General features: G+C 39.0%; 1 protein-coding gene across 4 annotated transcripts in view; it reads left to right on the forward strand.

Moving 5' to 3' along the window:
• The window catches only part of GRIA1 (glutamate ionotropic receptor AMPA type subunit 1), a 294,490-nt gene extending 285,241 nt beyond the window's left edge, over positions 1 to 9,249 (forward strand). For 3 of the 4 annotated variants that reach the window (XM_044277881.1, XM_044277880.1, XM_044277882.1), the window contains 2 exons: positions 5,705 to 5,839; positions 8,904 to 9,249. In XM_044277881.1, the coding sequence (XP_044133816.1) occupies positions 5,705 to 5,839; positions 8,904 to 9,092 (324 nt within the window). In that variant the 3' untranslated portion in view covers positions 9,093 to 9,249. The remainder of the gene's footprint in view (positions 1 to 5,704; positions 5,840 to 8,903) is intronic. The other variant, XM_044277884.1, reaches the window with a different exon arrangement.
• Positions 9,250 to 16,280: the final 7,031 nt, after the last annotated feature.

The following is a 16,280-nucleotide window of genomic DNA, read 5'->3' on the forward strand; positions in this document are numbered from 1 at the left end:
TGGCTGCCTTTGGAGTGAATAGCCTTCCACTAGGATCCATTTCTGTGATTCAAAACCCATTAAACTTTATTGATGATATAGGATTGAGCCTCAAGAATAATTTTCTGTCATGGGTCCTAGGAACCCGAGTCCGACACTGACGGCAGGACTGTAATGCGCCTCACTAGTGAGGACTGATTCAAAGTTTGATTATCAATAGTCAAAAAATCTTTCTATTGACTATACAATAACTATTTTATATAGTGAGTCCTGGCATTAGGTCTGAAGGGAGGCAGTAATATTTTATTGTTTTCTGCATTTAAGTGCCATTGTACAGATAGGTTTCGTTCAAGAAAGGCAATTGTATTAGAACCATGTGTAACTTTTTCATTGTTCTTGATAGAACCATTTGGATAGGTTGGAAGCAATTGATTGGAAAAGTCCAGTAGTCTTAGTTCCTACAATTTAATATCTCATGTGACCACTAGGAATATATCACAATATAATGGTTTGTAATGGGCAATGAGTGTGGAACCACTGTACCAACTAATGGGTTTCACTTTGGGATGGTCCTATGGGTGTTATCCTGGAAATCCCCTAGTATTCACCCTTTAACCCCTATACAGGGATCTGGCCTACACTGCAGGGGACCCACCAGGCCGCTACCTCTTGGAATAGTCCCAGTGTAGTTGGCAGCCAACCTACATAAAGCACCAAAGGGTCAGGCAATACTCCTAGTCGGTGAGCAGGCTAAGATCCGGGCAGACCAAGAAAGGTCAGTACAGTAGTGAGGGCAAAAATGGAATTAATAGTATATTAATGAATAATGTTTCTACTAAAATTAGCGGAGCAGCGAGATGGACATGGGCCGCCTATCTAACTTGGTTATTGTGGATTCTAAGTAATACATTTGATGAATTTGTGTTTATAAAAATGGACTAAATCTATGAGAAACAAATCCAGACCAAAAGTGGGGCTGTTGCCCAACCAATCAGATTTCTTTACTCGCTCTGCGTTTTGTCTAGTATAACATATCACTTGAAACACAAGCCAGATTTTGGGGGTCAATTGCAACAGGAAGTTATTGCACAATTTTAGCTCCAGTGCTCCTTATTTTTGATTTGAGTAGCCAAGTGGGTGAGCTTATCAATGATTGACAGCTATGTATGTATGCACACCTACACTAGAGAAGGCTGTCAATTACTTATAGAACTGTCCTTCCTGGCTACTGAGCTCAGAAAGAACAGAGAAGTAAATGAATAAATTACACATTTTGAGTAATCATTTGCCATAAAACTGTATATCAATCTGCTCAGTTCCTCCTGCTCTATAATATGCTGCCTTCGGCATTCTGATACCCAGGCAGCCAAAACTGTACACAATATTCTATGTATCATGAGATCCAGTGTAGCAGAGGAACTCTAAGTACCATCTGAAAGTGTTCTAAGCTACTGTAAGTTTTACCTATTGCAAATGACCCCCACTATTGTCTTTTTCTTTACACTTTGCTGTAATCAGACTATTCCTAGGTAAACACGTGTAATACAAACTAATAAATATTATTTTAACTTTTTGTTCTATTAGTATCATTATTATTTTATGTGCTTTAGTCCTATTTTCATGTTCTTGTGTTAGCTCAAAAAGATCAAAATATATTTTTTCATTTCTTCAGGTCGTAAGCATTCACAAGAAGAATATTTTCACATTGCATGTTGAATCGGAGTCAACAGAAATCACTCTACAGAAATATATCGGGTTTATAAAAAAAATCACATAGTATTGTTACTTTAGCTTTATATTAATGCTATAAAAAGGGAAAGGTTGATCATTAAAGGAGTAAAACGACTAATAATAAGATTAACAATACTATAGGTGACTCATTCATAAACTCATAGCCCTTCACAAACACACATCAAATCACCAGATTCTGCTACATTTTTTGCTCATATAATAAAGGCCCTGAAAATAGCAATGGTGGGACTACTGTAATCACTGGGCAGCATTGGGTGCATGCTTAAAGTCAAAGCTAATATATTCTGGAGGGAGGTGGGTTTTGGGGCTGTGCAATGCAATGATGTGGTGGGAGGTAGAAGAATGTCCAAATATTGAAATGGTGTAATGCAGACTGTTTTTATGGCAGATGCCAAGCCTTTTTGACATGGTCATTTGATTCAAATATACATTATGACCTCAGTTATTGGTGCTAGAAAGTGCATATTGACTTTGATGGTCATGTCCCTTAATAAAAAGATGGATGAGTCAATGGTTTGCAACTGAAACCAACAATTTGTTACAACCCTTAAAATGAACTCTCAAGAGGCTTCGATAGGGTAAGAAAAAAAGAACCCACAGAAATATAGTTAACATGCACATTTTACACCATTACCATGCCACCGGTATAATAAAACCTGCCACGTCTTGATTACATCTGCAAAGCGATGATGTTACTGAGTCACCCAACCAGTGATATGCTTTGAACAATGATGTTATCTGTTATAGTCATTCATGTACTACAAGTCATCTAAGGGGGGTTTTAATACAAGGGTAGGAGAGGTGTGAAAAAACCTGGACAAAATAGAATAGAATGGATATTAATATGCAGATATTGCTAGATTGACAAGCACTTTAAATATAAAAGGTTGGGTAGTAAATAACCATACCAGAAAAGGGAAAAAAACCTATTTGAGATATAGTATATGGTAGGTTTCAGACAGAAAGAAGTGCAAAGATAATATGAAATAAAAGATAGTACCAGAAGCAATAGAGATAGTGGGACAATAAATAATGAGGAAAAGTTAGTGGAGCTGAAAATCCATAACAGTAAAGATATGGTAACTCAGAAAGATAACCAAACAAGCTATAGTATAGGATTTTAGAAAAACAAAAATATCAAGAGTGTAAAGGCCCCCCACACACATTCAATAGCTGTTGTTTGAAGCATTGTTTCGCTGACAGTTATCTCACCCGACTTTTCCCAAAGACATACACATTTGGTTTGGCCAAACATGCAATTGTATTCAATGGGGTGAGAGGAGAAAGTGGCCGGCAGACATTTCTGGCAGTGGCTTATCTCTTGGAAGAACAAATGTCACAGCTGAGGATGGGGAAAACCCTCAGCCGTGCGATGGTGGAAGATGGTCGCTGCTCGGCCAGGACCACAGAATTAGGGAGCAGGTCACCTCCTATCGCGTCCCTAACCTGACCCTAACTCCTAGCTGCATGGGCCGACCTTTAAGGTAGGAGGACCCATGCTCAGGAACCTCGGAGCCCTAACTCACCCTCCGACCGGTCCCTGGGCTAGGAGTCAAGGTAAGACAACCTGTTCCTTCTGGATGCGGAGGAACAGGAGTCTCACTGGCCAAGCTGCAAGGAAGGAAGAACAAATACAACCTATGGCAGGTACTTGCCACAAACATAACACTCACCTGCCACAGACACAAAGCCTGGAACCCATGTGGAAGTACTGCTATCCACAAACAACAGGACTCAGCACACGACACACATCACACGGGAACCCAGGACCATAGGTGCAATAAAAAAGCATAAAGACAAAACACATCTTCAAAACACCAAACGACATTATTTTTGCTTATGACCAGAAGGATGGCCCCCACTAGCAGTTGGTAAGTAACCAGGAGGATGTCTCCAGTCAGCATGGCTGAAGCACCCTCTCTGGCTACTGCCTACAACTGAGGCTATATAGGGCCAAGAGGCCACACCCAACAATCAGACACACCCCGTGACTCACACACACAGAAAGGGAGTTAATCCTTCAAAAACCACAGAAGGGAAAACACAACTTAAAGGGGAAGTGTCCAAATCCAAGTACACACTGTGGCTGTTGCCGCAGGCAACGACATGGGTGGCATCCATGTCCTGGGAGTCAGCCCGAAGGCCGGGACACTGCCACCACATGTACACATCAACCAAAAGTTGCCACGGACAGCCACAGTGAAGGGAAGGATGTCAGTGCACACCAAACACAAAACAGAGTGCATACAGACATACAACAGTGCATACATACACGCACACAAACTCCAAGGGAACCGCACACATACCTGTTGTCTGCGGCAACCACACCTGAGGCCAACAACATTATGCCTCCAGCTGCGGTTGACACTACAACCCAAACCGCGGGCAACTGTATGCGGCTCCCAAGAAGTCACGGCCATAAACATGGTCGTGACAACAAAAGGACCAGGCGAAAATTCATTTTACTCAATCCTTCTCTCTCTAGACATCACCTGTCATGAGAGAGTCAGAAACTCCTCATGCTCATTAGACTATTGGCTGAACCCACCGTTCTCTACACTAATGTGTATGGGGGCCTTTAAAAAGTTGAAAACATGGCTAGTAGGACATGGAGTTCAATTAATGCTCTACACAAAACTGATGTTCTTCTTCAGTAATGAGTCCCACAATACAAAAGTTCTCTATACACACAAAGACAATCATATAGGTGCCAAGAAGTTCTGCAAACTGGACCCGGTCCTGATCAGCCAAATATAGAAGCCTTGTCTCTGATGTTACTACAAGTTCTTCCTTGTAATAGAAATAGTGGGCAATATGCATTTAATGACTTAGCAATTCTTATATGTATGAGTTGTAAAACACCAGGAGTAATTTAACATATTTTTAAATTCTGGTTCTGTATTCTCAAAAAAAAATAGTGGCATGGAATAAGTCAAACAAGTTATGCATTTAAAAAATTTGTAGAACATAATGTTTCATGCTTATAAGAAGACACTTATGAAAAGAGTCCCAGCGCTGGTGCAACAATACAGGTCTAGCCCTGTCAATCATAGGGGAGGGGGAATAACAGAGAGCACAGAGGTGTTATGTAAGTGGTGCTGCTAGCGCTATGTCCAGCTCCTTGGTTCTCCAAATATATTCATTTGTATATTTATGCAAATTACCTATCTCAACAATTATTAAACCTTTAAAGAAAATAAATATATTTTTTACTAAGCATGATCAGCCCTTCCAGGCAATATGTCTTGTTTAATAGGGGTGATTATGCTGGCAGATACTAGAAAGACTAGAAGTTGAAATGATTGGGTCAAAACACTCCCAAAAACTTTTTCTTTTCTCACGAAAAATTATTTGAATCTGCATGTTTAGACTTCCTTTATATTTCCTTACACAGTGAATCTAAAATGGACAATTCATTTAGGACTGTAGGGACTGTAGGCATTTCATGGTACCAGTTGCGAACCACTGCTCTAAATTCACCTGAAAGGTCTTAAGAGAAACCTTAATTAACTGAGATTATTTTGAGAAATGTTTTATTTGAATTGTAAATCACCTTTTGCATTTATTGCTTTGCTCAACAAATTTACACACGCATAAGATTTAGTATCTGTTCCCTCTCTTGTGCGGACACAAATTTACTATTGTTGCACGGTCATAAAAAAAATCTGTGTAATTTCGATTCAAAGACTAAGCTAAACCATCCCCACAACATTATTCCAGAATGTGCTTAATTTATATATACAGACCATATCCAAAAGGCTGAACACCTCTATTGCCAGTTCTAGTAGGCATAAAGGTGCCTGGTGGTGTTGCCTGATGTATGTTTTGGCTTGTTGACATGGTCAATGACATTTAAGAATGGGGGCATAGGTTGCTCAGGAAGCTTGAGGACGTCTTCAACATATTTGGTGCACTAATAACACATTCTTCCCCTTCCTCTTTCCCTTTTCCTATCTTCTGTCACTGGTTCTAGGATAAAACAAGTGCACTAAGCCTCAGCAATGTCGCTGGAGTCTTCTATATCCTGATCGGTGGCCTGGGACTGGCTATGTTGGTTGCCCTAATCGAGTTCTGTTACAAGTCAAGAAGTGAATCCAAAAAGATGAAGGTGGCCTCGCATCTTATGTCATCATCCCCTCTATTACAATCTTGCTTTCTTTTTATAATGCACAATGTTTTAACTGTATGATTGACTCCAGATTTTCTACAATGGTCACCACTATATTATCAACCTATGGTCAAAAATGAAATTTGTGGTTTTTATTTTTTTCTTCATGTACCACAACTAGACACTTTTGCACCTATAGTAATGTTATAGGTTTAAAAGGGAATTCCAATCATTGATATTTTTGGTGTACCCATATCCCTCCTTATTCTCCCATTTTTTGTCACCATCAGCAATTTGGAGACTTCCATTCTCTCATGAATACCGTATTCTATGAATAAGCCATACATGTCAGTAGTTGAAATACCCCTTTAATATTCTGGAGAAACCCTCTAATGGTGTTCTAGCACTAGACACTATTACACATAGTAGACTGTTACATTGAAGAAGATTGCTAATAAGCAAAAATTGGGTGTGTATGCTAATAAGGCAAAATAAAACAATGGCAATTAAATTAATGTATGTTCTATGCACACTAGTTAATTTAGTTAAAGGGGTTGTCTAGTTTAGAAAACTAATTTTCATATGCTGTATATTAGTGGAATTCTGAGTTAATAAAGGGGGCAGTTAGTCAGGATCCTCAGCTATTGACCAGTCTGGGGAGCAGTTGCATAAAACATCCCTTACTTTGGAGGACCTATCCTGTCCTGCATTGCACAGATAACCATTTGATTTGAAAGGAACTTGTGTAATACTGAAAGGGAATCTATCACCAGGATCTTGGACTAATCAGCAGTACTACATAACTATTACTGAACATATGGAGTCCAGATAACTATTTTTATTATCCAACTGGCCTTCCATCCCATCGCTGCTCAAAGCGGTGCTGAAATACATTGCCAGTACTGCTGTGTGCAGGTACAGGAGTTCTCTCCATGTTAGCGTAACGTTGCACTATGGACTTTGCATTTCAGTACAGTTTTAAGCGCTGACAATGAGGGAACAAAGGTTAAAAGGAAAACAAAAATGGTGATCTGGACTCCATATCTACAGTACTACTGATGTTGTGCTGCAGATAATAGTCCAAGGTTATGGTGACAAATCTCGTTTAAACAGTTATTCCTATCTGGACATTTATATCATATTCACAATATATGCCATAAATGTCCAATACGTTTGCATCCCACATTTGGGAAAGTGTGGGGAAAGGGGGTCCTCCAAACCCCATCTTTTTAGAGGAAAGGTAGCAGTGGAGGTGGAAAGGTGGAGCTGCATCAAACTTTTATGGTATATTTTGTGTCTAGATGGGAATACCTCTTTTATTGCATGAACCAAATACATTTCACTAAAACACAACAAATCTCCTGAGATTCCCAGCAATTAACCTTTGTCATCATTTTAATATTAAGAAAGCCTTCTAAACAGTAGGAGCACATAGTGTTTAGAATGTAGATATTGTAGAAATACTAACATGTGACATCAGTACAGAATTTAAGTTTCATGACACGTAAGTAAATCAATTTGTTTCTTTTTATTGACCAGCAATAACAGTTTTTTCTAGATAAAAATGTATTCCTTGCTATGGCTGTTTTGCATCCATGTGATAGTTTGTCAAGACATGATGGAATTAGAGAAATGGTCACTATATATACATACATACATACATACATACACATATATATATATATATATATATATATATATAAATATATAAATAATATTAGTCATTACAATGCAAGTCTGTAATATTCTGATCAATTAGCCATGGCAGAGAGCAGTTTCAAAGAGAGAATCTCAGGACCTAACACATCTTTGTATTACAATAACAGTCCACTGATTTCATGTAATACTTCATTTCTCCTATGGCGGTGCTGTTTGGAAATTAAACACTTACCGCTGGCTTCCCCCACAAATTATAACTATTAGCTGATTTAATCAAACAATGCTTCAGTTTTAAGGAGGTTCTTCAGGAAAAGGAACTAAATAAATAGTCATTAACCCCTTAGAGACCACCCTTACGTGTTTTTATGGCAGTCTAAGCACTGTACGGGTCCCCCGCTCCCTGCTCTCACATGAGAGCCGCGGCCCTACTCTAACAGCCCAGACCATCAGGAGTGCCGATCCAGGCTGTTTAACACTTTAACAAAGTAATAATTTATTCAATAAAAAAATCCCATAAAAAATTATGCATTTTTTAAAATAAAAAATATGCTTTTTAATGAAAAAAAATAGCAAAAAAAAATATTCCCCATATGCTTGGTATTGCGCATCTCAAATGACCCAGACTACATAAATATCATGTAAATTATCCCCTACGGCAAAAGGTGTAAAACATTTTTTTCTAAGGACAGAATTGCTAATTTAGTTGCCACGGAAAAAACTTTATAACAACCGATCAAAAAACGCCATTTACTCCAATATGATACCAATAAAAAATACAAGTCGTCCTGCATAAAAACTAAGCCCTCACTCAACTCCATAGAAAGAAAAATAAGAAAAGTTATGGGTGTTGGGAAGCGGCAATGCAAAAAAATATTTTCCTTTAAAAAAAAGGGGGTTTTATTGCAAAAAAGTTGCAAAATGTAAATAAAACTATATGTATTTGGTATCACTGTAATCTTACCGACCCAGAGAATAAAGATATTATGTTATTTATACCGAAAAATGAACGCTGTAAAATTTATAACGTAAAAACGCAATGGCAGTATTGGAGGGTGCCCCAGTGGTTGGACCTCCACTGATCTAATAGTGGATAGATATCTTGTCAATAGGAGATAACTTAACCTAACCAGAATACCCCATTAAGTTTAATGTATAATCCTACCTTGTTGATCCAGAAGAAGAAAAAAAAAAACTATCAGGTACATCCCTGGATCAATGTTCAATCTCCAGATATCAATAGAAAGTGTGTGATACCCAAAACATTTGGATGGACTTGCTCTCTAGGTTCCAGTTTCATGTTAAAAGACATATCAACAAAGATATCTAGCAAAAATGTTTCTATGGTTTATGTTGACATGTTATATCGCAGAAAGGACAGGGGTTTAACCCCCTATCCTCCTCAAAGGGTTTCTGTTTAATTCCACAGCAAACAGTAACAGAGACGGTCCGAATGGCAACCTTACCAAGACCTTCAACAGCAGGAGGTAGTGGAGAAAATGGAAGAGTGGTCAGTCATGACTTCCCAAAATCCATGCAGACGATTCCATGTATGAGCCACAGCGCAGGTATGGCCCTAGGAGCAACTGGATTATAATACCAGCAGACTTCATACTGCCTAGTGAAGCAGTGATGAACTTCCCCCCCTTCCAGTGCCAAAAACACAAAGGAAACATTTTATGGACTTTTCGCAGTCACTCAAAGATCTATTTTTTGTTATTTTGTTTTCTTTGTTCTTTTTGCCACATGTGGCAAATCTACAAGACAGTAACTGCAATAAAGAGCTGATTGGGGAAGAGAAGAGAACCTACCCTGTGGGTTGGGCATTTGAATGTGATCAATAGACTCTAACCCCACAACGGTTCAACTCATCAACTCTTAGTATATTCAATTGTTTTAGAGGAATATTTTTTTCCATTTTTATTCCTTTTTCCTTGCCTTTTCCCGTGTTAGCTTTCTGAATAAAGTTGGGCACACATTCTCCTGGCATTCCCTGAAATGTTAGGAGATACCACACTGGAATGTCTTTCATATGAGCAGTCCTTCTGTATTGAAATACAGAATACAGTCTTCTTCGGATGGAACAAAGATCCAAGAGCAAGAGAAAGTAAAGAGTCACAGCAGTTGTACATATAAAATCTACGAAATAGTAAAGAAATGGTGAAATCATTCACAGCATCACAGATGGAATTGTGACATTATGGTGTCCAAGATTATAGGATCATTTAAGAAAAATACATAAAGTGGTGCATAATTTGCCAATGGAGGGATGCTACTAGTAGATAGCAGATGTCTTTGCTTGATCTCAATCCTAAGCCATGACTATCAACATTTGAGGGCACCAGTCAACTAGCCAAAAGCGCACAGCAACTTAAGAGCATCCAAGTCAACAGCTTACATGACCGCATATAAAGGCATATCTATACAAACAGACCCAAGCAGATGAGGATATGGATACATGTCCTGCAGTTTGTCATCAGAATAAACTTGAATTATGACTTACCAGCTGGATTCTTTGAAGGTATGAAGTCCCACCTACCAACCATGCACTGTTCAGTGGTATTATTTGAATGTTCACATTAATGCTGTCATAATATTAAAAAAATAAAGCAGAAAAATACACAATTTGCCAGCAATCATGGGAATGTCACCAATGTCAGGAGTTACAAATGGACTGCTTTTGGGTCTAACTGCTCTTATGTTGACAGATGATGTGGAGATAGAATTATGCACTTGACACTGCTTTATTCATCTACAAATTCATTCTTTTTTTTTTTTATTTTTATTTTTTTTTTTCCTTTAGTCCCTTAGTCTTTCCCACACCTGGAAGGGCTGGAAGAAGTAGTAATATCCAGCAAATAGCCTCTTTCAAAAAGTTCTTCTGAAATATTTGTTGCTTTTTTATATTTTTGAGTTCTTGTTTTGGTGTATGAAGCAAACATATGTTATCCTCTAAACCTCTTTTAAAGAGTATGTTACCATTTTGTAGTGGAAACATATCCTTTTTACTTAATTCCTCAAAATTATGAGGAGCGATCCAGCCATCTGACTCAAGGGCCTTGCTACTATTGGAACTGAACTTGACCACGTGATAAGGGCATTGAAGTGAACAAAAAAGATCTGTCTTGCACAGAGAAGGTCTTACTTGCTCAGTGACTTCACAACAAGACTTGGTGGAGTGCAGGACACAACAAATCAGCATTGGAGATGTTGAGTGTTTCACTTGTACTTTGTATTTTTATTACACTTTCTTAAAAACAAAGATGTGGAACCATGCTCGGTTTTTACCCCGAGAGTGGACTCCACATTTATTCCCTTCAGGCGTTTCATTCTGTTTTTCCTCTTTGATACCTGGATATTTTTCTCCACAGAAGCTGTATTTGTTTTAACTCTGATGTCAAAAGTGCTAAGCGAGATTACGTTTGGTCAAACAACAGAAGCATTGTTTGGTTTGTTTTTAAGATGTGATGGGGAGGTGGTATCTCTCATCAGCATCTCCTTGCTTCTTGCGTATCTCCTCTTTGTTTTCATTTATTTTCTTTGAATTAATATAAAATGGACGTGATTCCTTTCTTTGAGACAAAATTACTTCTGTGTAAATGGTATGAATGTGTCCATACAAAAGTAGCACTGAGGATCAGCATACAATATCAGCAGTAATTAGAACATGGGTGGTTAATAAAAACTGGCAAAAAGCAGATAAGGTGTTAAAATAACAGAATAAGGTATACTCTGTGGTCCAAACCATTGCAACCCATCGCTACTGCTCAGGCCAGGCTTTGTTTTCATGGTTGCAGCAGAGAGACGTGTCTGTATACTACATGTGACTATTGCACCAATCACTGGCCTCAGCAGTCTCATGCCATATACCACTGATACTAGTGATTGGCTGCAGTGGTCATGTGTGGAATATGAGTATGTCATCTATGCAGCCAAAGGATCCAAGCAGCAGAACTAGAGCTGAGAGGTTTATTAACCAGTGAATATAACTTGTTTTGCTATTTTAACATTGTCTCTGGCTTTTGCCAGCTTTAGTAACTTGGACAACCCCTTTAATGATAATTCTAGAGTTATAGACCAGTTTTGAGTTTGTACTTCATACAAAGCTGAATTTAGGTTGGTGGAGGCCTTTGGTAAAAAATGTTGTCAATCCAGAGAGCACTTAATTCCCTACTCCAACCGCATTTAGGTTGCATGCATATGGCTCTCGATACTGAAGTCTGTGGGAGTTATAGTAATAGTAAAGTCAGTAACTCTCTTAGGCTTCAAAACAAAGAGCCACACACATGCATTTTCACCTTTTTTCAGATGGATAGAATTGATGAAAAACCATCAAGGTATCCCAGTTTTTCTGAAAGGTGTGGGCCTGAGAGGTGAGTAGTGTATACACTATACACATAAAAAAAAACAACCAGGAGCATAACTAAAATATCTTGTGCCTCATAGGAAACTTTTAAAAGGATCTTTCCCATCTTTTAAGTTATGGGGGCCCTTATATTCTAATACAAGCATTTCTTCCTCATTGAAAGTCTCTTGGTCATAAAATCATACTTAAAGGGTCATTAAAAGGTTTGTGAAAGTCTCGGGGGTGGCGCGGGGACCTCCCAACACACATACACACTTAGCCAGACCTGTAAAGGAAAGATTACTTAACCAATTATTGGCGCTGGCTCCCTGCTCCTGCAGGCTCCCTCGATGTCAACAAGGTCAGTGATTGGCTGCGGCAATGTCAAATCAGATGTTGACATCAAGAGAGCCCAGAGGAGCATCGCAAGCCTGGGGGAGAAGGAGAAGGCACCCAAAAACATCTCCTTTAAATTAAATAGATACTGTAGATTTCAGAAGAATAGAGACAGAGGGACTTGAAGGTCCCCAAGATGGTAGAAGCCCTACAGCATGGGATTGTGCATTCCACACAGAATGCATCTAGACATTTACTATTTTTCAGATCTTCAGTAATAGGTAAAGTAGGGGGATTCAATATCATTTTAGTAAGTAGGGGATTCAGTATTATTTTAGTACACAAATTATATTAATGAACACAGATATGGAAATGAGAACACATTGGGGCAGATTTACTAATAGTATCACACTTTAAACTGTCTAAGAATATGAATTTCAGTCTAAATATTAGACAAATTTACTATTCTAGAGCATGGATCTCTATAAATTTGGAGTATCGTAAATTCGGAGCCAGATTTACGCTACAATTCCATCCATGCAAAGATTTGTCTGTGCAACAGAAACAGTTGCTAAATGTGATGCAAAGCACACCACAAAATGTGGCAGAAAATTGTACATTTCCAATAGTAAACCTTCCCCATTAACTATGAAGTTAATCTACAGAAAATGTTTATTGTGTTCTGATCCTGAGTTACAGTCTGTATTATAGCACAGAGATGCATTTACAATTATCCAAGCTTCAGAACTGAAATCTCTTAAAATTCCTTGCCGACTGAACTTACGCAAAGAGTTTTCTTTACTGTAAATGTGTTCTTTACCCCAGGCAATAGGAAAAGCTGTCTCACGCCATTATAGGAGCTCCGATAAACTGTTAGGGTTATGTATGATAATCATTTGTCGACAGTTTCCAGTAGCAATCATAAGGATTTTGAATTTTGCTCTTGCCTATATTACAAGATGTGACTCAGGATTAGTAGTACAAGCAATTAACTGTATTTTCCAAGTTACTTAATTTTTATATATTATTCCTATATAAAAGCTATTTGCGGTTTTAGGGGGGGAACATACGATTTAAAGGGGCTTTAGTAGGAATGCAATATTGATGATCTGTTCTCAGGATTTATCATTAATATCAGATCAGTGGGGGTCTGACTACTAGCACCCCCACCAATAATCTGTTTGAAAACTAGGCAGCATTTGAGCACTGGGGCTTTTTCCTGGGCCATTGAGTCATGCTCATTGGTCATGTAGCCTACGTGCAGCTAAGTCACATTTCAAGACTTTGGGGGAATTTTTATTTGTGATTGCATTTTACTCATCTGGGGCTAAAAATATTTTTTTCAATTGGTCTTTATTGAAAATATTGAGCCGTTCTGTTATAAAGGGTTCACTGTTTTTCTAGCTGTGTGAATCATACTTACACTTTCAATTTGTGACAGTCATCTAATAACCGTTATCTTTAAAGGATAACTGTCATATTACAGTCCTGATCAAAAGTTTAGGACCACTTGAAAAATGGCAAAAAATCATATTTAGCATTGCTGGATCTTAACAAGGTTCCAAGTAAGCTTCAACATGCAACAAGAAGAAATGGGAGTGAGACAAAACATTTTTTGAGCATTCAATTTAATGAAAACAAAGAATAAACTGAAACAGGCCTTTTTTCAGCTGATCAAAAGTTTAGGACCACACCTCCAAAAAAAAACTAAACCCCCCCAAAACATAAATCCAACTTCCAAACATGAACTCAGTAATGAGTAGCTCCGCTGTTATTGTTGATCACTTAAAAAATTCATTTCGGCATGCTTGATGCAAGCGTTTCCATGAGGTGAGTGGGAACAATTATCCGAGTGGTGAAGACGGCCGCATGAAGGCCTTCTACTGTCTGGAACTGTTGTCCATTTTTGTAAACTTCCCTTGCCATCCATCCCCAAAGGTTTTCAATTGGAATTAGATCAGGGGAACACGCCAAAAGAGTGATGTTATTCTCCTGGAAGAAGTCCCTTGTCCTGCGGGCATTGTGTACTGTAGCGTTGTCCTGTTGAAAAACCCAGTCGTTACCACACAGACGAGGGCCCTCAGTCATGAGGAATGCTCTCTGCAACATCTGGACATAGCCAGCAGCCGTTTGACGCCCCTGCACTTCCTGAAGCTCCATTGTTGCACTGAAGTAAAAAGCACCCCAGACCATTATGGACCCCCCACCACTGTAGAAAACATCTCAGATGGGATCTGCTTGGCATGCCAGTAACGTTGGAAACCATCAGGACCATCAAGGTTAAATTTTTTTCAGAGAATAAAACTTTCTTCCACCTTTGAATGTCCCATGTTTGGTGCTCTCTTGCAAAGTCAAAATGAGCAGTTGTACTGTCTTCTTTCATAGTTTGTTAATGTGAGTGCTCATGTGTGTGCCTTCAGCACCATCTAGTGACCTTTAGCTGTAAGTGCATCTTCTGCCTTGCTAAGTTATGCATATTCATTAGGTCACCTGACTTCCTGCTCACAGTGCTTTCTGGGAAAGAGACAGGCTCCTGCTTCCTTTTCTCCTCACCTCATGGAAGGAGCAGCTGCACATTGTGTGTCTCTTACTAAAGCATCGTCGGTAAGGGATTTATTTATGTTTTTGTATTGATTTTGTGTACATTGTGCTGTATACTCAGTTATTGTATGTTCATTTTCCTATAGTTTACCTTATCTACTGCCGGTTAATAAAAACCACAGACTACAGAAACAAGTCTCATATTATTAACTAGTAGAATGGTGATATCTGCCTGTTGAACTGCATACAGACCCCGGGGGTACATGTTGTGAGAACAGGACAGCAGTTCTGTGGCATTCAAGGAGACGAGGTCTTTGAAGACGTTTTTTTGTTTTTGAAGCCCTTCAGTCTCAGATGCCGTCTGATGGTTATGGGGCTGCAGTGAGCACCAGTAAGGGCCTTAATTTGGGTCGAGGATCGTCCAGTGTCTTGACGGAGAGCTAATTGGATCCTCTGTTTTTGAAGCCCTTCAGTCTCAGATGCCGTCTGATGGTTATGGGGCTGCAGTGAGCACCAGTAAGGGCCTTAATTTGGGTCGAGGATCGTCCAGTGTCTTGACGGACAGCCAATTGGAGCCTCCGGCAGAGTGCTGATGAAATTTTTTTGGGTCTTCCACTTGACTTTTTTGTTCCATAACCCTCAGGATCATTTAAGGATCGTCCCAACTCAGCAGCGATGGCGCACTGTAAGAGACCCTGCTTATGCAGTTCAACAACCCGACCACGTTCAAAAAGGGAGAGTTTTTTTGCCTTTGCCATCACAACGTGTGACTACCTGACAGAAAATGACAATGAATTCACATCTTCGCACAGATTTGGCCTTTTAAAGGCATGTGGTCCTAAAATTTGGATCGGCTGAAAAACAGCCTGTTTCAGTTTAATAGTTATTTTCAATTAATTGAATGCTCAAAAAATGTTTTGTCTCACTCTCATTTCTTCTTGTTGCATGTTGAAGCTCTACTTGGAACCTTGTTAAGATCCAACAATGTAAAATATGATTTTTTGCCATTTTTCAAGTGGTCTTAAACTTTTGATCAGGACTGTAATTTTTGTATTTGCTAGTTTATTAGAGCTAGGCAGATATACCCGATTTAGTCTGTCAATGATTGCCAAAAGATCTGTAATTACCTTATAATAACAGCTTTCATTAATGTGTCCTGTCCCTTTCCACTGCTCCCTCCAAAGACCATTGCTATGGCTCATCTGTCTCAGGCTAGGAAGACAGAGGGGAGGTCCTTCACACAGCATGCCTGCATTAGGCTTCAGAGTGAGGAGGCATGTCTCTGTAATCCAATCTGATTGGCTGGCAGGAACATGCTGGCTACAGCATGTTTGTATGTGACCAGAGGGAATGCAGTTTTGGCCTCAGAGAACTGGCAGAGGATCCATCTTGAGAAGATCCTCATAATGTAGGATTCAAAACAGCCATAACTAAGGGGAAAACTCAAGGAAAACAGTGGTAAGTGAAGAAACTAAAGATTTCTTTATGCACAATGCTGCTGCAGCAGTAAAATATGCTAAAATAGATTTTTTTAATGAAAATATGACAGTTATCCTTTAAATT

This window comes from Bufo gargarizans, chromosome 2, assembly GCF_014858855.1.
Source record: "Bufo gargarizans isolate SCDJY-AF-19 chromosome 2, ASM1485885v1, whole genome shotgun sequence".
Classification (NCBI taxonomy): Eukaryota; Metazoa; Chordata; class Amphibia; order Anura; family Bufonidae; genus Bufo; species Bufo gargarizans.